At 36.2% G+C, this 28,000-nt stretch overlaps 2 protein-coding genes across 2 annotated transcripts in view; one reads left to right on the forward strand and one right to left on the reverse strand.

Annotated features, from left to right (window-relative positions):
- LOC105623808 (odorant receptor Or2-like) overlaps positions 1 to 640 on the forward strand; it is a 1,736-nt gene extending 1,096 nt beyond the window's left edge. The window contains exons 2-4 of the mRNA XM_012205185.1: positions 11 to 215; positions 326 to 481; positions 593 to 640. Coding sequence (XP_012060575.1) covers positions 11 to 215; positions 326 to 481; positions 593 to 640 — 409 coding nt within the window. The remainder of the gene's footprint in view (positions 1 to 10; positions 216 to 325; positions 482 to 592) is intronic.
- LOC105623766 (protein spaetzle-like) overlaps positions 509 to 28,000 on the reverse strand; it is a 31,753-nt gene continuing 4,261 nt past the window's right edge. The window contains exons 3-4 of the mRNA XM_012205144.1: positions 1,164 to 1,270; positions 509 to 1,006 (exon numbers count right to left, since the gene is read on the reverse strand). Coding sequence (XP_012060534.1) covers positions 799 to 1,006; positions 1,164 to 1,270 — 315 coding nt within the window. The 3' untranslated portion in view covers positions 509 to 798. The remainder of the gene's footprint in view (positions 1,007 to 1,163; positions 1,271 to 28,000) is intronic.

Consider the following 28,000-nt stretch of genomic DNA (forward strand, 5'->3'; position numbering starts at 1 on the left):
ATCATAATAGATTTGCTGAACGCATTAATGCAGTGTTCACGTTAATGATTTCCGTACAATTCACCATAAGCTCGACAGTGCTCTGTCTTAGCATATACAAAATGTTGACGAAGAATTTGCTGAGCCTTGAATTTGCATGGAGCTCATCGTATCTTGGTTGTATGCTTATGCAGATTTATTTGTACTGCTGGTTTGGTAACGAAGTAACATTGAAGGTTGGTCATTTAAAAAATTTTTAATTTTTAAAATCTTATTTTCTTCAAAGAATATTTATTTGAAGTCGATTTAAACTTTCTTTTTAATCAGTTTATTGTTAAATATGTAGAGCACTGAAATCGGAAATGTTATTTATGAGATGGAATGGCCGATGCTTCCTGTTGATTTAATGAAAATTCTTTTATTAATAATTACGCGATCTAAGAGACCAATTAAGATAACTAGTGGATACATGATTACTTTGTCCAACGATTCGTTTATGAAGGTAAACAGGATAATATTTATCATAATATTTTATAAAATTTAAAAATGTTTTTAATTAAATATAAAATAATTATATCTTGATTATAATATTTTTTAATTTTCATTTTTTTAGATCATCAAAATATCTTATTCAGCGTACAACGTCCTGCAAGGATCTTAGTACAAACAAAAGCTATCATTTTTTTCGGATACGTCGAAGAAATCTGATGGCCAACTATTTATTTCCACGCAAATAATAACGCTTAGAAACATTTAAATGTGCTTAAATATTTTCTTAAATATATTCTTATACATTTTTCGTATAAGGCTGAAGATATCTTATGAAATCGATCTTATTCTCGCTTTTTCTTCAATGGCTTGAAACTGAACATGGCAACAGCAGCTCGCAGGAAGTCGGAAGTAATCGCGAACGATCTCGCCACCCTCAGAAATGGCTGACAGCTCGCGATAAATATACTTCTGTTTGCACATCGTGACGTATCCTTCAGCAAAATTATCGATCATTCTGCACTTACCATCTTGTTCTCTGAAAATAGAATACATTACGAATATTTCTCGTAATTTCTATTTTACTCTTGGCTTATAATTTATATATACTATATTTATCCTGTAATTTTCTTATTCATATTACATATAAACATTAAAGGATTGTGATATTTTAATTTGTCTTTTTTTGTACTTACTTACAAGCTTCGATGCGAATACTTTGAAAGAAATTTTTGCCTGCTTGAACAATGTACATCCACTGATTTTTCACATTTATAGCCGTTTTTGGACGAATTAATCGCTCCTGTAATTTAAAATGGTTTTTATTAGTGTTTATAAATATTTTTTAAACTTAACATTATTTACATATATATATATAGTATCACTCAATGCCAGCAATCACAAAACTAACAAAAATGAAGAGTAACATAATATTAATACATAATCGTAATAGCAGTAATCTTATCCATAAAGCAAATTTCAACCGATTAAAATTTGTCTTATGAATCAATTTACTGCCATTTCTATTTCCGTTAAAATACATAGATCTAAAGCAATATCCTGATTGACTCATAATCAGCTTAAATTTACGTCTTATAATTAGTAAAATGTAAGTAGTAAGGAAATCGTAATATTGGATTTATTGCAGGTATTACGGTCTCTACTATGATTGACTAATTTATTTAATTTCTACTTCTATGTCCGTCAAATTACGTAAATCTAAAGCAATATCCTGATTGGATCATCGGCTTAAATTTACATCTTACGTTTACTGTTTTGTTTGCGGTAGCTTTTAAGCTTATGGCATATACAAAAACGTAAGGCAGTAACACGTAAGCAATAAACTTATTCGTAAAAGTGCAATTTCATACAGCATCAAAACGCTAGCGGCTCTCCCCACTCTGCATAATTCTCTATAAGCCATCATTTAGCTGCTTGAGTTCGGAAAGGCCCAACTATAATAGAAAGTAGTTAGCAGATGACGCAGACGTATTTCGTTTATAGAATTGGATGAAACTAACCTTTTTATTACCGACAGCAATCTATTTCGCAATGTTGCTGATAAAATATTATTTGAGCAGTTTAAACGCATTTTGAAACTCATTCTTAAGTATCAGTTTCAAACAGGAATTAAATATATTAAAAAACCGATTTTATCAATGATTATATTGATCTAGCGACTAGCAATTTGTCGCTTCATAAAAAGATAGTGGGATTGTAGCGGCTCGCGTTTTATCGGTTCCTTTAGAGGGGAAACGTACCACAAAGTGGGGATAGCCGCTCAACTGTAGCTAGCGTTTTCACGTTGCAACTCGTGATCAATTACAACGTGGTCATTTGCAACTTATGGTCAATCGCAATATGGTCATCACAATGTGATCATTTGTAACACGTGATCAATTGCAACGTGACCAATTGCAACGTGGTCAATCGCAAGGTGATCAAATAGGACGCTCCTCTTATGGACATTTTTGATCTATGAGTCAAGAACTATAACACACTAAAGCTTTAGTTTATTTCACGAGGGTCAAAATCCTACGATTTTATGAGGGTTCTTTCCAACTGGTTGAAATTTACTTTATGGATTTACTGTTATTTCTATATTCGCTGGATTACGTAATATATATATCTAAAGCAATATCTTGATTAGCTCATCGACTTAAGTTTACGTCTTACAATTAGAGCCATTACACACAAAATTATATAAGCTGCATAAGCATAGCACGCTGGATCAATGACTTAACAAATCAATATGGCATCTTTTTGTCAGATTATTATTAGTCCAACAGTCTTATACTTAAGCAGTTTATTTCGTTTTGTGTGTGGTGGCCCTCAGGGTATATCCACACAAACTTTTACGTACGTCTTTAGAAATGTGATTGGATAATTTTTTTATGCATACGTTTATGCGACTATCCAAGTTTGTGTAGATATACCCTTAAGGGTCATCACACATAAAATGACATAAGCTGCATAACCGTAGCATAAGGCCGTAGCATAAAACATTGAGTATCTTATGCAAATCAATATAGCGATATTATGCTGAATACTCATTGGTCCAGCAGTCTTATGTTATGCTTATGTTCTGTTATGTATTTTATGTATACGACAGACTTTAAGATATATCCACACAAACTTGCATAAGAGAAATATGATTGGATAATTTTTTTCATGAACACATTTATCCTGTAGACTATGCAAGTGTGTGTATGCTCTTATTGTTACGAATTTTGTCTGCGGTAGCTTTTGCATAAATTTTGTCTGTGATAGCCCTAAAAAAGTCATATGCTATTGTCATAGACATAGTATAGATAAGATAAACCAAGCATACCGAATGTCAATAAAAAATTTTACCGACTAGCACATGAGAAAGAAGGAACAACGGCATTCTCCATTTTTTTCTCTTTTCAATAGAAGAAAGTGATTTACAGTTGTATCCCACTACTTTTTTTTGTTAAAGAGGGAATGAAAAATATGCCCTTGTTCTATAGGAAGGATTACATGTGTGCTATTTGACTCACGCTTACTTTTGTTCCGCGTCATCAATAGGGTATAAGATTACCAACTATGAAACGCAAAACATGATGGTATTCATAGTTCGTTCTTATTTTAAAATTATTTTAAATAATGTCCTAAGATGTTAATATAATTCTTGGATTGACTTACGATATCTTAAGATTGTACTTAAGACAATCTTAAATATAAGAATTGACTATGAACACTAACCTGTTTCGCATCGTGGAAGTTGATATTGAATCTTTTCTTGTTTAATATATTTTATGTTCTTCTTTCTATAGAAAAAGAATGAAGAAAGATGGATTTCGTTTTGAACTATCTACGAGAGTACATCTCAACATCTTGAGTTCTTTTATATTTTGAGTTGCTGAATACAAATCTGATATTAAAATAGGATCTAGAGTAAATTTTCAATTTAGAGCGAAAAAATATCCCATTTTTCTCATTTTTGACCCATTTTTTCGCTTTAAATTTGCCCTAGATGGTTCTATTTTTATGTCAGATTCGTATTCAGCGACTCAAAATACATAAGAATCGTTGAGTCTCTACCCCAGCACAGGATACTTTTTTTTGAGAGTGTGTTATCAAATAAAATCCAATTGTTAAACGAAGAAAAAGAAAACAAGATCAAGATTGCCTAAAAAAAAACTGCCAGTATACTGCAGGCTACTGCATATTAAATTGAATCACAGAAAAGAAAGTCGATGATAAGATAAGGTGAGTTCTTTGAAAGACCGATGTTGTTTTAATGCTTAAAATTTTTTCCCTTTCTTTAAATTTTCTAATCTAAAGTTGATTATAGTTTATATGATTCGAGACTATATATAATTGTATTTAGAGAAAATTATATAAACAAGATATATAGAAGAAATCATACGATTTGATTCAAATAGAGGAAGGTCAAGAATGTAATTTTTTTTTCACACTTTGAACGTGTGATACCAAAGTATCATATCTTGAAGTTGAAACATATGCATAGTCAAATTCTTTTTTTGAACAGAATTTATGGAAATGGATATCTGTAAAGACAGATATCCATTTCCTTTCAGTATATTAAATATAAGAGGTAAATTGTGTAAATTCGTATGAAATATAAAATATTCCTATATACAGTGAGAGCAAAAAATATTCGTATAAGAAAATTTTTTTATAAAGTCTTATTTGTAAAAAATAAACATTAATTAGCAATTTTATACAATGAATATAATCTGTTCTAACATAAACAAACGAGTTTCGCACGTATTTCTAATTTTAGAAGCTAAATTTTTTAATTGTACGAATACTTTTCAAGCATCCAAACAATTCTTAAAATTCTTAATTTTCGCTTATTTTTCAGATGATATATTAGATGTACAACTTTGCTTCCGCCGTTTTCCTATAGATGGCTTTAGCGTAAGTGGTGGTCGAAATAAATAGATCATAGACGTCATACAATAAACTTGGGCATCTGTCAACATAACACCATAGAAACATTAGTCGATTTGTGTCTGCATCATAAAGTTATTTTCGATTGAAAATGTCAGTTTACGAGCCAAATTCTCGTCATTTGCGGGAGGTTTTAATTTTTTGCTTCAATATGAAGAAATCTGCGGCTGAGGCTCATCGAATGCTCTCAAATACTTATGGTGAGGTCACTATTAGTGAAAGAACGTGTCGTGAGTGGTTTCAATGCTTCAAGAACGGTGATTTTGACGTCGAAGATCGACATAGCGATGGAAGAGAGAAGGTTTTCGAAGATGCAGAATTGGAGACATTACTTGAGCAAGATTCGTGTCAAAATCAAGAAGAATTGGCACGATCATTGGGAGTGACTCAACTAGCCATTTCAAAACGCCTCAAAGCCATGGGAATTCAGAAGCAAGGAAATTGGGTGCCGTACGAATTGAAGCCGAGAGATGTTGAACGGCGTTTGTTTGCTTGTGACAGCTGCTTGAAAGACAAAGACGGAAGGGATTTCTGCATCGCATTGTGACTGGGGACGAAAAATGGATTCATTACGATAATCCCAAGCGCAGAAAATCATGGGGAGTTCCTGGCCATGCTTCCACGTCGACGGCCAAATCGAATATTCACGGCTCCAAGGTCATGCTCTGTATTTGGTGGGACCAGCTCGGCGTAGTGTATTATGAACTGTTAAAACCGACTGAAACAATCACAGGCGATCGGTATCGAATTTGCGAATCGCAATTGATGCGTTTGAGCCGAGCATTGAAAGACAAACGGCCGCAATACAATGAGAGACACGATAAAGTGATTTTGCAGCATGATAATGCTCGACTCCATGCGAAAGTGGTCAAGACATACTTAGAAACGTTGAAATGGGAAGTCCTACCCCACCCACCGTATTCTCCAGACGTTGCTCCCTCTGACTATCACTTGTTTCGATCAATGGCACACGGCCTGGCTGATCAGCACTTCCGGTCTTATGAAGAAGTAAAAAATTGGATCGATTCGTGGATAGCCTCAAAAGATGACCAGGTTTTTCGACGCGGGATTCGTACGCTACCCGAAAGATGGGAGAAAGTAGTGGCCAGCGATGGACAATACTTTGAATCATAAATGTATAACCAGTTTTTTACAATAAAGCCTCGAATTTCGGAAAAAAAAATGGCGGAAGCAAAGTTGTACACCTAATATATACTATAAATATGAAAGAAAAACTGGAATAAAAAAATAAAAATACCTGCACAAAAAAAAATTGATACGCTGTATCTCATCCCGTGTTAAAAGTTTTTGCCCACGTTGAAAATGGAACGAATGCAATCTATTTTCCTTTAAAACATGATATATGGTTCGTGGTATACCTTAGTATACGACTTACACTATTTTGAGGAGAAAGGCGAAAATGAGGAGAAGAATGTTGTGTATTTTTCAATTTTACAATATTTTGATAAGCATTTTTTAAATATTACTCGTGTAAATATATTTTTATGTTATAATAATAATATATCTTTTCAAACATATTTTTTAAATGATATGTCAAAATAGTCAGGGAGGAAGAACGGTATTTGGAATAATTCGTGCATAAAAAAAATGAGAGAGGAATAGATCTACTGGGAAAACCACTATAAAAAAAAGCGCACCATACTATGGTTTGAAAGGCCTCATGTGTAAAGCGATTTTTTAGCTTTCTTCATTATATCTCGAAAATTATTATATTTAAGATATAAAAAAATGTTTTATACAAAAGTTTTACAATAAAATTACCTCTATTTATTCATGCTAATGATATTTTTTTAGAATAATTATTTAACAATGTTTTTTCAAAAATTTTGAAAAATAATTATTTAAAAAAAATATTATTGACGCGAAATATAGCTAATTTTGTTGTAAAACTTTTATATAAAATATTTTTTGATATCAATTCTCATAATTTCTTGCTCTGGCAAGAAGAGAATCCGCACGCTATTCGACAGTGCGCCTTCCAGTATCGGTGATCGATCAATGTGTGGGCAGGAGTTTGCTAACAGAGTGGTAAATATTCTTATAAATTAAGACATTTTTTTCTACTGCCTTGTTTTGTATAACATTTCGATTTTCAGATCGGGTCATACTTATTTCCGGCACATCTCAATGGAGGAACATACGCTGATTTCATTGAGAATCAGTTACCGATTCTCTTGGATGACATTCCTCTCTGAGAGCGGGAAACGCTGATTTTTCAGCACGATGGAGCTCCCGCACATTATTTTCGAGAGTACAGGAAATTCTGGATGAATGTTTTCCAGACAGATGAATTGATCGGGATGGTCCGATCGTTTGGCCGGCACGCTCATCAGATTTGAATATACTCGATTACAGACTTCGTCTGGGGCTATGTCAAAGCTGCATAAACGTGATGATATCCAGAATGAAGTATGTGATGAAATCATAGCGACCTTTCAAACTATCATTCCGGATATGGCGCAACACAGCAAATTTCTCGGAGAGTCGAACTTTGCTTGCAAGTGCAAGGAAAGCACTTCGAGCAGTTGTTACATTAGAAGTGTAAGGACCGAATGGATTAAGCCTACTGAGGAAAATCACTTAAAAAAAACGTGCCAAGCTATCTACTTCAAGGTGGTATGAAAACAATAGCGTTTCCTATCTGCGTAACAAAATTCGGCAAGTGTACACCAAAAGTAGATGTAAAAATAACATGATCCTATAAATTTACAAAATTGCATAAAACAAAATGAATTACTAATAGTATCCACAATTCTAATTTTTTGTTCTTATCGTATCGTACTTTGTCTACTACAAATTCGCGATTGATCCTCCATTGTTTGCCTCTGAAAATATGTAACACTACGCAAAAAAAATTAAAGGCTCACTCAGTCTATCCTCCAAAAATAGGTAATGTTCAAGTAACTTCGTCAAAAATAATCATAACGCGATTTTAAAAAAAGTATTTTAAAGCTTGAAATCTCTATTTTCGAGGCCGATTAATTGATATTTCGATCTAATTAATTTTCCTTAAGTGATTTCTTCAATTTTTTTGTATAATGTATTTGTAATATGAAATTCTTTTATCGTTTCCTTTTCCACGAAATGTGAATTTATAATTAATATTCACGATTAATTCTTTATACGTTCTCCTTTTATAAGTATCTTATTAGAGAATTACGATATACATGAAATACTTATTATGCATAATATGCTACGCTTTTTGTAATAACAATAGAAAAACATGTATTCTTCTCTAATTTTATAATAGATTACGATGACCTGCCTACAATAATTAATTATACTTCAAGAGCACAATACTATGATAAATATCGTTGATATTTATAGTTAACAACAAAGAGTTTTTTGATAATTATGCGATAGTAAGCTTAAAATTTCTACTATCGTAAATACATTATTAATTATATTTTCAGTGATTTTTGAAGTATACATAAAAAGAGAGATTCCAACAAAACTTGCAATGAAACATTACGTCTTTATTAATATTTTATCGTATTCTGATGAAATCATACTCTCCTAACAGGAAACGATAAAGAACGGTAAAGAATGATATTTCTTTCTGTTGTATATTTGTGACGCTGTTGTCACTTTGTATGAAAGATTTGCTCGCCAAGGCGGCGTGTAATAACGATTCTCTTTGTAACAATTCGAAATTTAGTTGCTGAATCGAATTAAGATTTATTCGAAGCGGTAAGCGATGCCCAATAATTCGATAATGGATAAAATGCGTGCATAGGTAATTTGCACTTGGTATGACGGCGAATAATATTTGTATTGCGAGCAGTAACGAGACCGGCAAATTTCGCCAGAAACGTAGGCAATTCTCACGTATTGATGCGGTATGCGTATACGATAACATTACAAAAGACAACATTAATGCGCGAAGGAACTTCGATGTGGTTTGCACTTGATAATTCGAGAAGAAGCGTTACGAATGGATAGATGATCCGTATTAGTCGGGATTGGGAAGCAAACTGATTTCTTGTACGCGGAAAGTGTGCACGATCGTCACCTTTTCGAGTGTGGAGAGTTGTGTGCCATTTGAGATAGACAGCGTGATTAGAACAGAAGCGAGATACATGCATATTTTGAACGAATTGCAAACGCATTGATCGCAGGCATATTTGAATAGGAACGGCTCGATATCTATGAGCCATTCACTTGCCATTCCCGAGAATATATTGAAATTAACGATAATTCCGGAACACTTTCGAATATCTTTTTCTTAAAATTTTTTCCTTTTGAGATTTAGAGAAGCGATTACGATAGACAGATTACGATAGAAATTAATTAGATTTTCCATAGATTTCCGTAGGTTTCATCACTTTTTCTCTTTCGACATTTTTATTCATCGAAGTTTATTATAATTTGTCCTATTTTTGCAGTTAGTATTACATATGTAATGTAATCGCGAATATGCATAGCGGCCATCAACGCAAATCCTGCGGTGCAATGAGACGTGTGAATGGCGATGCTAGGCGATGATATTTACTAGTATCAGGCTGTTCCTTGCCCTGATGAAGTGGATTGCAAGGTTCACGAAACCTTGACATTCCAAGAATGGATCTGGATACGGAGGAAACGCATAATCTTTATAGAAAGCACCATGGAAGCCTCAAGAATAATATCTCGATTATTATTACGAATATCGCTAAACGATAAAGGATTTTTATGTTTATTTCGATCCCATCTTCCTTCCTGTGGGCGGTTGGGCAAGTCTCGCGGGACATCCTGTATATAAAGAAATCCATTATTTTTGCATGAAATTAAATGGAAAAATAATGGATTTCTGTTTACTATACCTAATATGATACCCTGTATATATGATGTATATTTGATAGTCTTATGTGATACTTCATGTTGTCAACATTTCTGCTCGTCACTTCGCTCTGATTTCTTGTTCAATTTCTACGTTCTCTCTTGTGAAAAGTGCTGCCTTATTAGCTGCTTTTTTTCATTTTATTTTAGTTATTGGTGCTTATTGCAACACCTCAGTTTTTATCTTCTAATTGTTTATTTTTATTCAGTACAAATTAATTCGGTCCGTTTTTTTGTGCATTTATTTCAGAACAAAATGAATGAACAGATCAATTAAAGTATTGTCCACTGCCTACTACTTTTTCATCTCTTAGGCAATTTTTCATCAATTCCATCTCGAAAAAATGACTCGTCTTTGGAGGCAATTTTGGAGCCAATTTTCGATTTCTGCGAAAGAAGTGGATTGGTGACTTGCCAAATCGTGCTGCATCCTTCGGAACAACTAGTAATCAAAAGGAGCAATGTCCGGAGAATATGGATGTGGTAAAACATTCCATTTGAGCGTTTCCAAATATTTTTTACGACTTTAGTAGACATAAGGCCGAGCGTTGTCATGAAGAAGAATAACTTTATCATGTCTTTGCTCGTATTCCGGCCGTTTTTCTCGCAATGCACGGCTCAAACGAATCAATTGTAGCCGACATCGATCGCCCATAATGAAATCGCAGGTTTCAGCAGCTCATAATAAACAAGACTCTTTTGGTTCCAAATACAGAGCATGACCTTCGAATGAATATTCAGCCGTGATATTGATGTTGAGGTCGATGGCAACGATTGACCGGGCTTAGCGTAGTATTTTTTCTTCTTGGGGTTGTCGTAGAATATCCACTTCTCATCTCCAATCACAATCCGATGCAAAAAACCTTTTCTCTGTTGTCTTTGAATCAGCTGTTCGCAAGTGAAAAATCGCCTTTCAACATCTCTCGATTTTAGTTTATAAGGCACTTAATTTCCTTGTTTTTGAATCATTCCCATGGCTCTCAATCGTACAGAAACGGCTTGAGTTATCTCCAATGATTCTGCAAACTCCTCTTGCGTTTGATTCTGATCTTTTTCGAATAATTCCTCTAATTCTTTGTCTTCGAATTTTTTTGATTGTCCAGAACGAGGCTTGTTTTCAACGCTGAAATCTCCATCCTTGAAACGTCGAAACCATTCCCTACACGATTTATCAGTTGGAGCAGTGTCACCATAAACTTCGACAAGCATTCGATGGGCTTCAGCCGCACTTTTCTTTCAATTAAAGCAGAAAATCAAAACCTCGCAAATGCTGCTTGGTTAACACAAAATTCGACATTTCATACAGTAAAAATCAAGATTTTTGTATGAAAAAAATCAAGGTTTTTATGAAACTCAAAGCGATATAAACTGAACAGCTGGAACTATCTTTAGGGAAACGGACCGAACGAATTTGTTGCTCCCAATAACATTTTCGCGAATGCTAGTCGACGAGCAAAATGTATTTCCGTGAGTGAGTGACGGGATCTTTCTGAATTTTTGTTATTTTATTGTAACGTGCTTGTACTGCGTTAGTTGTGTGTTTTTCATTACATTCTTGTAATACAATATTTTATCATTGTGTAATAATTTCTATAGTCATGTCATAATTTTATGTTCAAATCTAGCCGTTATATTTATTATTTATTTGTCATTCCTTTCTACCTTTATTAAAGGATAGGCCTGAATATAAATAATTCTTTTGTTAAATTGCTGCGTGCTTTTTTTGTGCGATCCTACGCGTAAACACATTCTCTTGTATTGTGTCGAATTTAGCATGAGTCAACGTGTACCAAATGTAAACGCTATTTCGTGTAAGCGCCCTTGCGCTTTCTGTGGCGCTGACAATGATTGCGATCCTGTTGTTGCAATTGGGAATGGGCCATCGTTGCTTGGGATTGATGCTGCTTCCTTGACTGCGTCTCGCCGCTTTTTCTCTCATATCTATCTGACGAGAGTGACAGAGTGCGGTATCATTCTTCCCAGATGTCTTTTGATGTCTCGGCTCTTTCTGCAGTTAAGTTCTCCTTGTCTATTGTGACTAAATCCATCTCTTCTTTGGAACACAGAATTGCTCGTATTAAGTTAAGACTTAATCTTCTAGATCACCCATTCTGGAGACAATTAATGCTAAAGGATGGTGGAGTTCGATGGGGTGCTACAGCGTCTCGGGGATGTTGTGGGTGCGTCGACTGGCAGCGGCGATGGATGGCCTATCCGCCGATTAATATGGATTAATATGGGTACAAGTCATCCTTGAAAAGCACTTCGCTAGACTGAAGGGGAAGGTGCGTGCTGGTCTTGTGACCTCTGCTGGTGGTTCTCATGTCTTGTCAGATGGATTGTCTGTTAGTTTTGAGCACATAATTAATGAGCTCATCGTATTCGGTCTACTAAGAGTCCCTTCAGAGAATTATACTGAGACTATAACAAAAATTTCATCCTCCCTTGATGTTTCGATGTCTTTATGGGAGATTGCGCGGGCCTTTGGGATTCCTGGCAGAATTCGTCCTCGTCTCTGCTTATTGTCAAATTCACGATAATAACGAGGCGCAATGAAATAATCGCCAGGACTCATCGGATGGGTGGACTGAATGCATCGGATATCTCCTGGTCGGTCGGTAGGATCTCTATTTACGAGCGGGCTATAGCGTTTAAGCGGCGCACTTTTACTGAAGCTCGTCGATTGGTGGCGACGCATAATGTTAGGCGCGTTTGGATACGTAGGGGGATCATTTATTTTCGCGTCAAGAATAATACGTCGTTTCGTTACACCACCTCGGATTTACTTCTCTCCGTCCTCAAGTCCGCTCCTCCATCTGTTCCCTCTCATCCCGCTCTCCTGTCCCCGCCGCTTGCGTCCGGAGGAGGCACTCTGCGCTCTGCAGATCCGCCTCAATTTTTGGATTCGGAAACGGGTATCGGAAACGGTATCTCTCGCGACGACAAACTGCGTTTTATGTATCAACGTTAGGTCGCTCGTTCTGCATGTGATATTGGTCAGAAATGTTATCGCCGTCCACTTTTTGGACGTCGGTGAGACTTGGTTGCGAAATTCGATCGATTTTGGATCCGTCGACATAGATAACTTCGTGCTCATTCGTTTGGATCCTCAGGCTGCTGCGAGGGCGGTGTCGCGCTATATATCGATGAATCTTTCCAATTTTCCCCGATCAGCTTGGGCGTTCCGCCAGTGGGTTCACTGACATTGTTGCTGTGTCTCTTCATTTTTCTCGCGGTCGGCGGATGGCAATTTACATATATCGTCCTCCGAGTACACCACTTTTTGATTTTTTTAGAGTCATGTCTATCCTGTATAACCGGCATGTATAACCGATGTGATCGTGTGCTTGAGCGATTTCAATGTCGACATATTTGGTCAAAATGACTATAATACCAAACTGTTACTCGATATCGCTGTTTTCTCTTAGGCAATTAATTGATGCTCCAACTTGCTTAACATGTAATTCGGCAACCACCTTGGATCTTATTTTTGTTATCTATTTTGTCTCGTCGAACTTTAATATTGTTGAGTGCAGAATCAGCGATGCGATCAATGTGAGTGACCATCTTATCATCCATACTAGTTATTCCGCGATCACATCACCCTGTGATCGTGTATCTGTTTCGCGTAATATTCATGCAATCAGGCCTGAGGACATTGAGCTGGAGCTGATAGACTGGTTCCCTTATATGCGGCGTCGCATGTTGACGAGTCTTTCATTTTACGGTCTCTTTTATTGCAATCTTTGACCGACTCGCTCCGATTACTTGTATGTATCTCGTCTCTCCGCGTTGTGGCTGAATGATGCAATCCGACGGTTCATTGAGCTGAAGAGACACTCTTCTTAGATACAGACGGTCTCAGTCTCCTGCAGACTGGCAGTGCTGCAAGAGTTTGCGGAACAACGTGAATATTGCTGTTCGTCGTGAGAAAAAGTCCTTCCTCTTTATCTCTCTTACAACTGATTGAGGAATCCTCGCTCCAATTCTGGAGAAATCTCCGTGCCCTAGTACAATCCTTCTCTGCTTCTATACTTTTGCACCTCAAAAACCTTTCCTTCCTGAATCATTTTCTTGATTTACCTTCTTCTTTACCTTCTTTACCTTCTTCGTCTTATTCCTCTAACTCTTTTACTCATCTTCTTTTCTCCTCTTCTCCCATCACTCCCAGTGATTGGAGTAAAATTGAAGGTCAAAGAAACGTGATCTTTATAATATTTTTAGAGACATTCACCTAATTTCCGTTAGGCTGTTTGATCACTCCGGTCGCATGTTATTACTGTGCCTTCCTCAATGTCTTGATCCCTCTTATAATACTTTTCTCTCCTTCTGGAAACACAACTGTTCTCCCCATTCCTAAAATTATTAACCTTTCTTCTTTTTCATTTTTTCGTCCTCTCTCTATCATTCTCTCCTTTTCTTTTAAAACTGCTTGAGTATATCTGCTTCTAGTTTAATGCCTTTATCTCAAATTTTATATCTTTCCCCTAATAATATCCGTCTGATTTTCGTCCATCTCAACATGACGACGGATTTGCTTTACATCTCTGACGTCGTGTTTCGTGTAATTTCGATAATTGTCGCCTTACTTCCGTCGTTGCGCTGGACTTCACAAAGACTTTTGATATCGTCAATCATGATCTATTTTTAATCAAACTGAAGTTATGCGGTTTTTCCCATCCTGCTGTCTCACTAATCTGTTCGTTCTTTACAAACCGCACGCAGCAAGTCCTCGTATATAATTCTTTTCCTCTACTCATGCTGTTCTCTCTGATATTCCCCAGGGTTTCATTCTTGGGCCTTTATTCTTTAATATTTTTGTCTCCAATTTGTTTAATGTTTCTTTGTCCTCCGAATTCTTCATGTGCAAATGACATAATTATTCTCAAATCCTTTCATCCAATTGATGTTTCAGCAACCAGTTCTGCTTTGAATACAGACTTAAAATCTACCGAATGATCCACTAATAATGTGTATTTAAATCCTTCTAAATCATCCTTGCTAATTGTTGGTTCTTCAACATTGTTATCCCGTATTTAATTTTTTCGACATTTCTCTTAATTCTATTTCTCGCTCTTCCTCTATTGATAAGATTCTTAGTGTCCATGTTAATTCTTCATTGTCATTCGAGTCACACATGGCCGTCAAGTGTCGGGCTGCTTATGCTCATTTACGAGTCTTCTTTATCCCCTTCGTCACATCCTTTCCTGCTCTCAAAAACTTCTCATTTCTCAATTGTTATTTCTTTATTTGATTATGTTGATGTCGTTCCTGCTCTTAACATCTGTTAAATACAACGTATTTCAAAATTCTTTTCTCCGCTTCTCCTATTATGTTCGTAAATACGACCATATATATCTCCGTATTATCAAAGATCTGGCTGGCTCAAGATTTGGCAACATTTTATTTTCCACCTGTCTTGTATTTTCTGTCCTTCACTCCTCTATATCTGGAATGTCTCCTTGAATTCTAAGCATCATTTCTCTTTTAACCTTTTTGTTACTAGATACCAAGCTTGTTCTTCTTTTTTATTCATATCATATATATTCATATATCGGTCGATTAAATTTCGTGTCCCTTTCTCCTACACCTCTATCAAATATTTTAATTCCCTTCCTGATTTAATAAAAATTTCTCCCTCTCTATCCTTCTTTCATTCCGCTGCCTCGCGTTTTATTATCTCACTCACAGTATTTAAACGAGACTGATAATTGGTAATTGATATATTTGCGTGTGTATGTGTGTGCGTGCGTGCGTGCGTGCATGTGAGGAGCTTCTGAGCTCGGTAGTAATAGGCTATTGGGGACTTTGAGTGGCACAAGCTTCTTGGAAATCACGACCTCGATGAACCCAAAGAGCCATCATCTCGTATATTCCAACACTGGAGTATAACACTGGAGCGAGCGTCGAAGGCCGAGGTTTCCGTTGGGGACTTTTGTGTGTACACACTACGGGGCGACAGTACTCGAGGAGAATCGCATCGCGCTAATAGTTTAGACTATTGCAATGGACAGGGTTCGCCTGTAATTTGATGACTTGCAACGTTCTCATACCTTCGGCGTGAGCTTGGCGTCATAAATTTTGCTGTGAGCTATTGGCTCGCATATTTGCTTTCGGTGCGCAAAAGTATGTTTGTCTTCGATGTGTCGGTTGTCACGCTCGAATTTGAAAATTTCGGAATCGTCACGCTCTCGTGTGTGTGTGTCTCATTTTGTAAGTGATACCGTGTGTATTTTCTAACATGTACGTGCACCGCTAGAAAACGAATGTGATGTGGAATTTTCGGTTCTGAATCTCGCTAGAATATATTCTAAGTGGCGGTGTGACTATCCGTGAATAGTGAGATTCAGTTAATTATTAAAGTAACTTCGCATTTTCTTGTATCTGTTACAACAGCATTCTCTTTATCTACTCTCGCGATTCTACATTCTAGATGCGTATTTTATTTTCTTGATCTCTAAAAAATTCTTTTCTCTTTCTCCAAAGAGCGCGGTTATCATTTTTGTTTTGTTTTTTTATATTATTACTCCTTTTATTTATTTTTTTATAATAAATGCGCTTATAATTACTGTATTCGTGATTGTATTCTTGGGCCTCTCGTCTAGACTATCTCGTCCTAGATTATCTCCAACTTTCTGTCCCTTATCTAACACATGCTCTTTACCTAAACATCCTGCCTCTTTGTTGTTAGGTAGAGATAGTCAACCCTCACGTGGGCAATTTTTATCGGTTTTTGATAGTATGAGTATCGTCGCGTTATCGGATTTGGTGCTCTTCGCGTTGTTTGCAGTTAGCGTTCGCGTTTGTGACACTGATATCGCCTCAGAGCACGTCTGACGCTCAACACTGTCGCGATTTGCCATTCTCGTTCGACCGCAGGAATATTTTTTCGTGCGAGGGCCTCCATCTTCCCTTCGCTCTGATTCGCCGTTTCCCGAGTGTGCTCTCGCACACTCTACCGAAGTTGGGAAGATGCGTGACAACTAATAAAAAAACATGTTTAATACAGTTATGTCAACGAATACGAATATGTACCCAGGTAATACGGTTCGGGTATGCGAATACCTGGATGTTACCCGCATGTCTCGGATAGTGATCAAGTACTCGGATATCCGGACCTGTGTATATTATAATTAGCCCTAGCCGCGTCTCACTCCGCCGAATATGAACTTGCGCGAAAAGAATCGCGAGCCCACTAATTGTCTACAACAACGCACGATGCGACTGCGCTTCCCTCGTGAGGAGGAGGGGCTAAAGGATTGATCGCGTATTGATTGGGATCCTGCTATTTTTTTACCTTCTTTCATTGCGAGACTTTGAGAACTAGGTGTACAAGTATGAAATGACAAGTATGAAATGTTTGAGAAACAGGTGGCGCACCAATACAGTGTGAAGATACAAAGATTTAACATTATACGCCATTTTATTGTACCATCAACAAGTATCAAACGCGCAGTGATTTGATTAAAAAGTGTTTGCATAGTATTGTGTTTAATATGACGAAATTTGTACTAAATAAGGAGCATTCGCGGACAGCATTAATTTTTTGTTTTCATTGAAGAAAACTGCTGCGGAATCATATCGATTACTTGGAGAAACTTATGGTGAACATGCTCCATCGCAAAAAACGTGTGAATGATGGTTTCAACGTTTCAAAAGAGATTTCGATGTTGCAGACAAGGAACACTGAAAACCGCCCAAAAAGTACGAAGACGTGGAATTGCAAGCATTGCTGGATGAAGATGATTCACAAATACCAAATCAACTCGCAGAGCAATTGAGTTAGTCAGTTGCTCAACAAGCTGTTTCCAATCGCCTACGAGAGATGGAAAAGATTCAGAAAGTCAGCAGATGGGTGCCACATGAATTGAACGAGAGACAGATGGAGAAACGCAAAAACACATGTGAAATTTTGCTCGAACGATACAGAAGAAAGTCATTCTTACATCGTATCGTTACTGGGGATGAAAAGTGGATTTTTTTTGAGAATCCCAAGCGCAAAAAATGGATAGACCCAGGCGCACCATCCACATCGATCGCAAGATCGAATCTTTGGCAGGAAGACGATGCTCTGTGTTTGGTGGGACCAGAAGGGTGTGGTCTATTATGAGCTATTGAAGCCTGGCAACAATTAATCGATTTGAATCGTTCGCTGCTTAAAAAATCAGAATACCAAAAAGAGGCAACACAAGGTCATTTTTCTCCATGACAATGCTCCATCACAAAACCAGTTCGGGATACGTTGGAAACACTCAGCTGGGAAGTTCTACCCCATGCGGCTTACTCACCAGACTTGGCTCCTTCCGATTACCACTTGTTTGCATCGATGGGTTACACACTTGCTGAGCAGCGCTTTGGTTCGTACGAAGGTGTGAAAAAATGGCTCGATGAATGGTTCGCGGCAAAAGGGGAAGATTTTTACTGGCGTGGTATCCACAAATTGCCCGAAAGATGGGAAAAATGTGTAACTAGCAATGGAGCATATTTTGAATAAATCTCTTTTTATCATTCTTCCGAATTTAACGTGATTTTTTTGGGAAAAAAATCGTCATTTCATACTTGTACATCTGGTAAGAATGTCCCGATCCGGTAAAGCTAAAAAAAAGATTCCGCATATCAGAGACTAACGGTTGCTCTCCATTTTCGTAAATCTATAAAATGACGTGCAACGTGACATAGAGTCATTCCTGTGTTTTGTCATCGGCACTAATTTAGTGTTGGTATAAAATCCGTCATAAGCGGCGTATTCTTGATGTATAGAATACAGCGTGGACGGCGCTAAACGTAAGAACGCGGTTACAAGAGGCTATCGGGGAATCTTCTGGAGATCGCAGTCTCAACAAGCCGGAAGAACAATTGTGTATATATAGTTATATTAGTGTATAATATAGTTTTGAGTGCAGCACGGAATGAGAGCTCAGATTTTCGCGTGTGTGCAATCTCGTGTCTGTAAATCGGGGGGCTGTATTCGCGAGGAAAATTGTGCCGACTGTTAATGTAAAGCAATGGAGTCCACTTGCAATTTTTAGCGCTCTTTTACTCTTGGCGTGAGTTCGGTGTGTTGTTAGAATTTTCGGCGTATGCAGTGTAATTTTGTTCTCAATACTTGAAAAATGTCTTGTGATCGTTCTCGGTGCGTGTGTGTCTGAGAGAAAACTGTGTGTTGCGTGTGTCCTCGATATTTTATGATTATATATTATCCTTTATGTATTATTCGATGCGAATGACGATATATTGCCGAATTCCGTGTTTTCATCTCGCGCGATAGCGTGCTGTTTAATATTGGCGTAGACCGGAGCGAGCATTATAATATTGAATTATAGAATCGAATTCGTACTTTCTTTCTCTTTAGTAATGTTTTTTTATTGTTGATTTATTTGTCACATTTCTGTTTGCTGTCGTTAACATTTCCTTTTGGTTATTATTATTTCCTTTCTTTTGTTAAATTATAATAAATGCGCTTTTATTTACTTATCACTACAGTGATTATCTTACTAAGCTTTCTCGTTTCCGAATATTCCACTTTATCGCAGTAAAATGGCATCCTTAGGTAAACTCCTAGTCCCTTTGCCGCTAGGTAGAGCTAACCAGCCTTCACACGAGTGAGAATTTCTTTAGTTTTAGTGATATTTTCGCGTTCTCGGAATTTCGGAATTTTAGCGTTATTCGTGTTCGTGCAATTTGACATTGCCTTAGAGCACGTTTGGCGCCCAACATTGTCGCGATTCTCGCTAAACCGCGTGAGCTGTACCTCCACCTTCCCTCAACTATAATTGATCCGCCGTTTTCCAAGTATCCAAAGGAATCAGAAAAAGGATATTCTTGGCAAGCTAGGATATTCTTGGCGTGAAGCGCAAGAAAGCACAAATATTATTTAGCTCTTCAGGAGGCTAACGTTATTTCAGATGTTTTCTTTTCTCTAAAAGTTTCAAGAATTGCACTAAATAAAAAATAATTTGGATTTTATTTTTCAGGTACTAAAGTTTTAGAATAAATTAGCATAAAAATGTACAAAAGGTTTCAATAACAATACGTGACAAACCAAACCCATCTTCCAATAGATTCGTCTATTGGACTATGTCGTAAGGACGAAAGACATCGAAAAGATCCATAAGCCAAGGAGTCAGGCGAGAACACTCACAGAAAGTACTCAATTCTCCTTTGTCCGTCTTCTAGTAGATCATCATTGTCTATATCAGTGTTCGCAATGATTTGCACATTTCGGGCTGATTCCGGCGAGCGACTCCCATCACCGCTCCAGACCGAGCTGCCGAACGCTCACGTAACGCTCTGGCTCAGGAGCGTCCCTATATCAGAAATATACGGGAGCGCGTCTTCCGCCAAATTATTATTGAAACATGTTTTTTATTAAATAATTTATGTCTAACATAAAAATTTTTATTGTTAATTTATACATTGTTCCTTAATGATATACTTATATCCCTGATATAGGGACGCTCCTGAACCAGAATATCACATGAGCGCTCGGCGGCTCAGCCGCCGAATCTCGAGCAGTGGTGGAGGTCGCTCACCGAAATCAGCTTGAAATGTGCAAATCTTTGCGAATACTGGTCTGTATTTATCCGATATCTCATGATATCTAATATATATGATAGATATCTAATATGTTCCATTGAGATTTGACTCATGGGCCATATTCTGAACAAATAAGAAATAATAGGTACAATCTCACGAAATAACGATTTATAAAAATTAGTATATATAAACATACAATATATATATACACTACGCAAAAAAATTAGGGAAGCATTTTAAAACCTGCATATTTAAGAAATTAATATCTTGGCTTTCAAGAATCGCACGACATTTTTTCTTAACGCGTTTTAAAAGGTGAAACTTTTACTTTAAAATGGCTTAAGTGAAATTTTTCCCATTAAACTGTTTTTTTCATGGAAACCAAAATAGAGAATATTAAAAGTCTTGAAAATGTTATGACATTGCAGTCTTCAACGAGGAAAGCAACGATGAGGCGAAAAACATTACATCAATTTTAAAGTCGAAAACTTTTCCCTTAAAATGAAAAAAAAAAGTTTTAGCAATCCTAGGAGTTAAATTATCAAGTTCCAAAGTAGATATTTTGCAAGATTTTGGCAAGATTAAGTACCGCCGGCATTCGCGTAATCCGATGTGCACATCGAGAAGATTGCTCGATCAAAATTTGTACATCATGTGTGTGTGCGTGCGGGCAGGCGTGCGAGCAGGCGTGCGTGCGCGCGGGCGTGCGAGCGGACGTGCGTGCGTGCGGATGTGCGCGTGTATGTGCGCGCGCGTATATTTGGGTGTGTGTCCGTCTCTCAGAGATAAGAATCCGATGCTTTGTCACTCCCGTGGTATTTAATAACTTTAAACCCTTTCTGCTGCTGCTGCTGTATGTGTGTGTATGTGTGTGGAGGGGGAGCGGGGGGGGGGGGAGATGGATGGATTGGTGTTTGTGAAATGTAGATGGGTGTGTGTGGTTCACAATATCATTCAATGAATATAATAACAAATTTAAACATATTGTCAAAGATTGTAAGTATAAGACTTTCTTTCTTCAGTATGAACAAATTCAATAACATTGTAAAAGATTCAGTTCTAAAATTGTTTAGGAAGAATGTAGTCTACAAAGTAAAGTGCAAGGATTATAATAACCTATGTTGGACAAATGCTCAGACAACTAATAATTAGAATAACCAAACACAAAAACCATAAAAAAAGTCAATCACAAAATCAGTAATAACTGAGCATAAGTTGCATTACAATCCTGAATTTGATTGGGACGATATTGAAATCTTGGACATTGAATGAAACTATAATGAAAGGTTAATGACACGAAATGACACATAAAGCAACAGAATAATAACATTAACTTACAAACAGACACAGAAATCTTGGACAAGATATATGAACCGATCTTAAAGATGCTTTAATTTTCTCATCTACATATACAATGTTTTGCCCAATGAGAAATGACAATGAAATCGAATCGACGTTGATTCGATATCGATTTCATTGTCATTTCTCATTGGGTAAAGATTTTCAGCAACGATTTTCGGAAAGACTTTAATATTTCACAGTTTAAATTTGACGAGACAGCAGTTTACTTCGATGCTTAAATACGAACATTAATTTTATTGCGAAACTATTTAATTATTAATTGACTGAATTTTTTTATGTCAATGACGTTTATCGGCAATGGTTTGATGGAGGTGAGATTACCAGGTGTATAAGCTTAAATCCGCTGTTTTTTAGTCAGAAAAACACATTTTTTTTCCTTCAGGAAGCAAAAACAAATTTATTATTTATATAAAGTACTTGCCCTCGCTAACTATACATTTTTCCCATCTTTCGGGCAATTTGTGTATACCACGCCAAAAAAATTCCTCATCTTTCGAGGCAAACCACTCATCAAGCCATTTTCGGACGTCTTCGTAAGAATCGAAGTGCCGCTCAGCGAGCCCATCGACGAAAACAGGTGATAGTCAGAAGGTGCTAAGTCTGGTAAGTAAGCGGGATGAGGTAGCACTTCCCAGTTGAATTTCTCCAAGTAGTTTTGGATCATTGTTGACGTGTGCGATGGTGCGTTGTCGTGGAGGAAAATCAGCTTGTCATGTCTTTTCCGATAATGCCGCCTTTTTTCAGAGAGCATGGTGCAATTTGATTAATTGTTGGTGATAACGGTGAGCATTAACAGATTCATCAGGTTTTAACAGCTCATAGTAGATGACACCTTCTTGATCCCACCAAAAGCACAGCATCGTCTTCCGTCCGAAGCGATTTGATCTTGAGGAAGATGATTGGGCGGGATCAACCCAAGATTTCTTGAGTTTAGGATTCTGAAAATAAATCCACTTTTCGCCTGTCCGATGCAGGAACGACTTTCTTTTTTGTCTGGCAAGTAGAATTTGGCATGTATTTTGGCGTCGCTCCATCTGCCTATCGTTCAGTTCATGCGGCATTCCATTTTCCGATCCTTTGAACCTTCCTCATGGCATGTAGCATGGAAATGGCTGCTTGAGAAATACCCAATTGCTCGGCAAGCATTTTTTGCGATTGGATATCGTCCTCGTCCAAAAGAGCCTGCAATTGACAATCCTTAACCTTTCTGGGCCGATTTTCGCTTCTTGTCACTCAGGTCAAAATTGTTGTCATTGAACCGGCGAAACCAATCTCTGCACATTTCCGATAAAGCATTGTCGCCATAGGCCTCCACAAGCATTCGATGCGAGCCGATTTCTTCAAATTGAAACAGAAAAGCAAAGCTCCCGCATATGTTTTTTTTTAAGCAAAAAACTAGACATGATTACGAAATAAAAAAATGTATGTTGTTGTATGAAATTGCTGATGATGTACACTGATTAATGTTGACAGATGTCAAACACATAAAAAAAAGTGTGTTGTGTGCCCAGGGTAGCTTTGTACGCTCACTAATGCCACCTATGAGCAAACAGCGAATTTAAGCTTATACACCTGGTATACTATTATTGTTAAATATAGCCGTTAACATTTAAATTTTATTAATAACCTGAATCATTTGAAGGCGGTTGCACCATCCAGCTAACCAGCTGATTGTGTTTTCACTCTAAGAAATGATAATTGATCACTTTACATGGAAACATTGCGGATACTAAAATAACGAAAAACATGCAGATTCTGTAATCTTACGCATCTCCTCGCTTATCTAATTATATGAATTCATTTGTATATACTGAAGATAGCTAAAAAGTTAGCATGTATACAAATTAGTAATTAAATATGGAAGATATCATTTAATAATATTGAAATTTATCGCGCATATAGGGTCTTTCAATAGGGACGCTCGAAATTTGTTAGATCATAGTAACCATGTTGTTAAAGTGACATCTGTCAAATTTGTTGTGAATTGTTTAGTAGTGTATGGCAAATCATCATGGAAGGTCATAGTGTTGAGCAACGTGTGCAAATAATAAAATTTTATTATCAAAATCAGTGCTCCGTTCCGCGCATTACGTGATTTTTATCCACGCCACAACCGTCCTGCCGAGTCGACTATTCGACATTTGATGGCCAAATTCGAGTCAACCAGTTCGATCAATAATCAGCTAACACCAGTATGTCACCGAAAGGTCTGCTGAAAACATCGCTGCTGTGCGTGAGAGTGTACGGGAAAACCCGAGGCGGTCAATTTCTCGTCGTTCACAAGAAATTGGCCTTTCTGCGACTTCAACTTGGCGCATTTTGCGTTGGGACTTGAGTCTGCATCCCTATAAAATTCAACTGATCTAGGAACTTAAGGTAAACGACTATAGACAACGCCGTGTGTTCGCTGATTGGGTTCTGGAGCAGTTGGAAGTTAATCCAAATTTCGCCAAACAAATCATCTTTAGCGATGAGGCCCATTTTTGAATGAATGGATGTGAACAAGCAAAATTATTGACTTTGGGATGATACCAATCCACGCGAGATACACCAGCTCCAAATGCATCCCGAGAAAGTCACTGTTTGGTGCGGATTTTGATCTAGCGGAATCATCGGTCCGTACTTTTTCCAAAACGAAGAGGGCGTTGCCATAACCATCAAGGGCGAGCGCTATAGATGATAAGCAACTTCTTGTGGCTTAAAATGGATGATATGGATACCGATGGATGGTTCCAACAGGATGGCGTTATACATCGTGCCACACACCGCATGCCATGATGGACATTTTGCACGAGCGATTTGAGGGCTATGGTTATCTCGCGCGGCGGCGACGTGAACTGGCCACTGAGATCGTGCGATTTAACGCCTTAGACTTCTTCTTTTGGCTATCTTAAATCGCAGGTCTATACAAATAAACCGCAAACAATTGATGCTCTCAAAGTCAACATAACAAACGCCATCCAGCAAATTCAGCCAGATTTATGCGAGAAAATCATCGAAAATTGGACCGCCCGAATACGTGTCACCAAGCGAAGCCGCGGCGGACATTTGAATGACGTTATATTCCATACTTAATGCCATAAAATATTCTTTCAAATAAAAAAAAAATTAAGTGGATATCTCACACACAACTTATTTTATTTATATTTAAAAATCGAGCGTTCTTATTGAAAGACCCTTTACAACGCTAATTCCCAACAGCAAATTTATTATAATATAATTATATTTTTTATATCAGGGAATTAAGATTATCATTCGTTTGAGAGAATGTAAAGTTATTGTCTCAAATTTTCTACTGTAATTGATCGATTCGCTCATTGCTTACATTTTCCTGCTTTATGTTTATCTATGTGTTTCTGTTTAAATGAAATTATATAACATGTAAAATCAATTAATGTTTTTCTTTATTGATCCTAATAGCATCAAAATATTATTTATGTTTTTCTGTAATGATAACGGAAAGGAACTAAAAAGTTAATTTTTTGTTATATACAGTTATTAAAAAAATAACTGGAAAGTTATTAATACTGTATATAACTGTAATTTGGAATTTTTTTTAAAGTTAGTAACTTGTAACGGTAATTATTTTTTAAAACAAAAAACGATAAACTTTCCCTTTATACAGCTCCAACTTTCGAGTGATCTTGCGCTTTAAGGAGATGAAGGTCATTAACTTTTTCTATCGCTCGTTATTAATTAAAAAGTTATGAACAAAACAATTTTTATGATTAGTACGTAATTTTCAAACACATTGGTGATATAGAGGGACATGAAGAGGGATATGTATAAATGAGGTTAGAATAAGATTTTCTGCATCAATTACACAAAAATTCTCAGCTTTGAAAACAAATTCTCTGTTTTAAAAACAAATTTTCTGCTTTATAAACATAAATTATTTGCTTTAAAAATACAAAGTTATGTAGGGGGGGGAAGTGGGGTTTCATCCCACCTCTCCCCCTATTAAGGTGCGCGTACGATTTTCCGCGTGAAGCGACTTTCATTCCATGCCATACATCGCCCTTGTTTCAAAGACGTTGACTTCCACCCAAGCGACTTTCATCCCACCTCACCCACTGTTTCTGAGGCACACGATTTGAGATCTATCCCATTTCTTCTTGTCAAGGGAAAATACTGCCGAAATATAAATCTCATGTTTAAAAATTGTATGCTATTTATAAATATTGTTTCACACACACATACACACACACACACGCGCGCGCGCGCGCGCACGCACGCACGCACGCACGCACGCACGCACACCTTTTTAATGAATAACGAGCGATGGAAAAGATCAGTGATCTTGATTTCCTTGAGAATCAAAGTCAAGGTCAAGATCGGAAGTTATTTGGAGCTATGTAAAAGAAAGTTGTCTAAACTTATTAACTTCCAAAACTTATCTCTATCAAGTGTCATTTCATTTTTGTTGTTCACTGAATGCTGTACAAGGATAAAAAATACTCGGAGTTAACAAAAATCGAACTTTGAAACGCATCCCTAGCAGTTACGTTATTGTTATAGTTGCTATTTACTGAAGATGATATCCTATACGTTCAATAATACTGTCAATAATACTGTCTCTCAATATTAACAATTACTGACTGTTAATATTGATGTAGAACACTGACGGTGATCTGGATTTCGATTTTCGAGTATTAGTATCGCTTTATTAGAATCCATGTCACAGTATGTCACAATTCTATAATAAAGTGCGCATGTTAAATCAATAGTCGAATTCATTGTTGTCCTTTTTCCACGGATGCGGATTAGTTGTCTAGAGCTCGAGCGCATCGCGTGCGTAATTTTCACTATCGTGAACGGATCATATGATATTTTAACTGTTTATCGGTTTTTAGATTCTTATTTAGTTATTTTATAATTCCTATTAATGACAGTAATAGGCATTAATAGATGATTTTCATTGTATTGTTGTCGCCCAGCTTTTTTACATGTATAACCTGTGCAACGATAATGTAACGATATCATTCCTGTCATTAAAATTACAGAATAAAGATCTTATTAATTCGAATTGAGATCACTTAAAGTTTAAGTTTAAGTTTACTATTATAATTTTGTTCATCTAACATGAATTTGATGTCAAATTGTATTACGTTCTTTGTATACGTTTTCAGAGTTTGCTAAATATACAAATCAAAGAATTTTGCAAATTTATATGCTCTGGATATAACATAACTGGATGTATATTTGTATATGTCACGTGTGAGCATAAACTCTGGATTTATATGAAAACTTTTTCATTTACGAAGATAAATAAATATATAAGTATATATAAAATATGTCCATATTTGTATATTCTTCTTTCTTTTGTTACCATTTAATATAAAAAAATAATAATCATGAGAAAATATAAAAAATAATAATAAGGATAATTTTAGCGTTTTTTTTTTAGCAAAATCAAGTTTGAAACATATAAAAAATTGCTTATGTTAATATAATTGTATCTGATAATTTATATATAATTATATATAAACAATTTTTTAATTTTTTCATACTTGCTTTTTTTTAACGCTTTGAGGATGGGAGGGTTCCTGAAAAAGTGAATTATGAGAAAGTTATTATAATATTTAAGGATAATGTTGAGTCGCTGAATCCGAATCTGATCTTAGCATTTCAAAAGTCTGTAATCCAAGATGGCGGATCCAATATAGCCGATGTTGAGGTCAAAAAATTTAAATGGTGCTTGAAATCTATGAAATTCATATTATAGTAGATATTCTCTTTGCAGTTCATCAATACCACACAAACTTTTGTTACTGACAGCTTGGGATAAAAAATATTCATAATATATTTACATCTTATTGGCATAAACTGCAATAAAAAATATCTACAATATGTTCAGATATCAAGTTGTATTGCCATGATGAACACAAACAAATTTCTAAATTCGGAAAGAGCACCATCAAAACCCTTGTAATATGAATTTCATACATTTTGAACAATATTTGCATTTTTTAACCATTTAGACGGTCATACGGATTCGCCATCTTAAATTTTGAATTTTTAATTTCAGAATCGAAAAAAGCACTATCAAAAGCTCTTATATATCAAGTTTCATAAAAATAGAGTAATGATTTCTGAAATAAGAGTGGAGAGCATATATACCATAAATACTCCCCGGCGTCAAAAGGTTAAACAATGGGAAAATTAATTTTTATAATGATTTTTTGTTTTCTCATTATTATTATTACTTTTTTTACATTAATTTTATTTTATTAAGTAATTTTATAAAAAGAAGAAAGATTTAAGATGTATGGACATATTTCATATCTAATTATATGTATATTTTTTTCACGTATATATATATATATATATATATATATATATATATATATATATA

This window comes from Atta cephalotes (assembly GCF_000143395.1).
Source record: "Atta cephalotes unplaced genomic scaffold scaffold00064, whole genome shotgun sequence".
In the NCBI taxonomy this organism is placed as follows: Eukaryota; Metazoa; Arthropoda; class Insecta; order Hymenoptera; family Formicidae; genus Atta; species Atta cephalotes.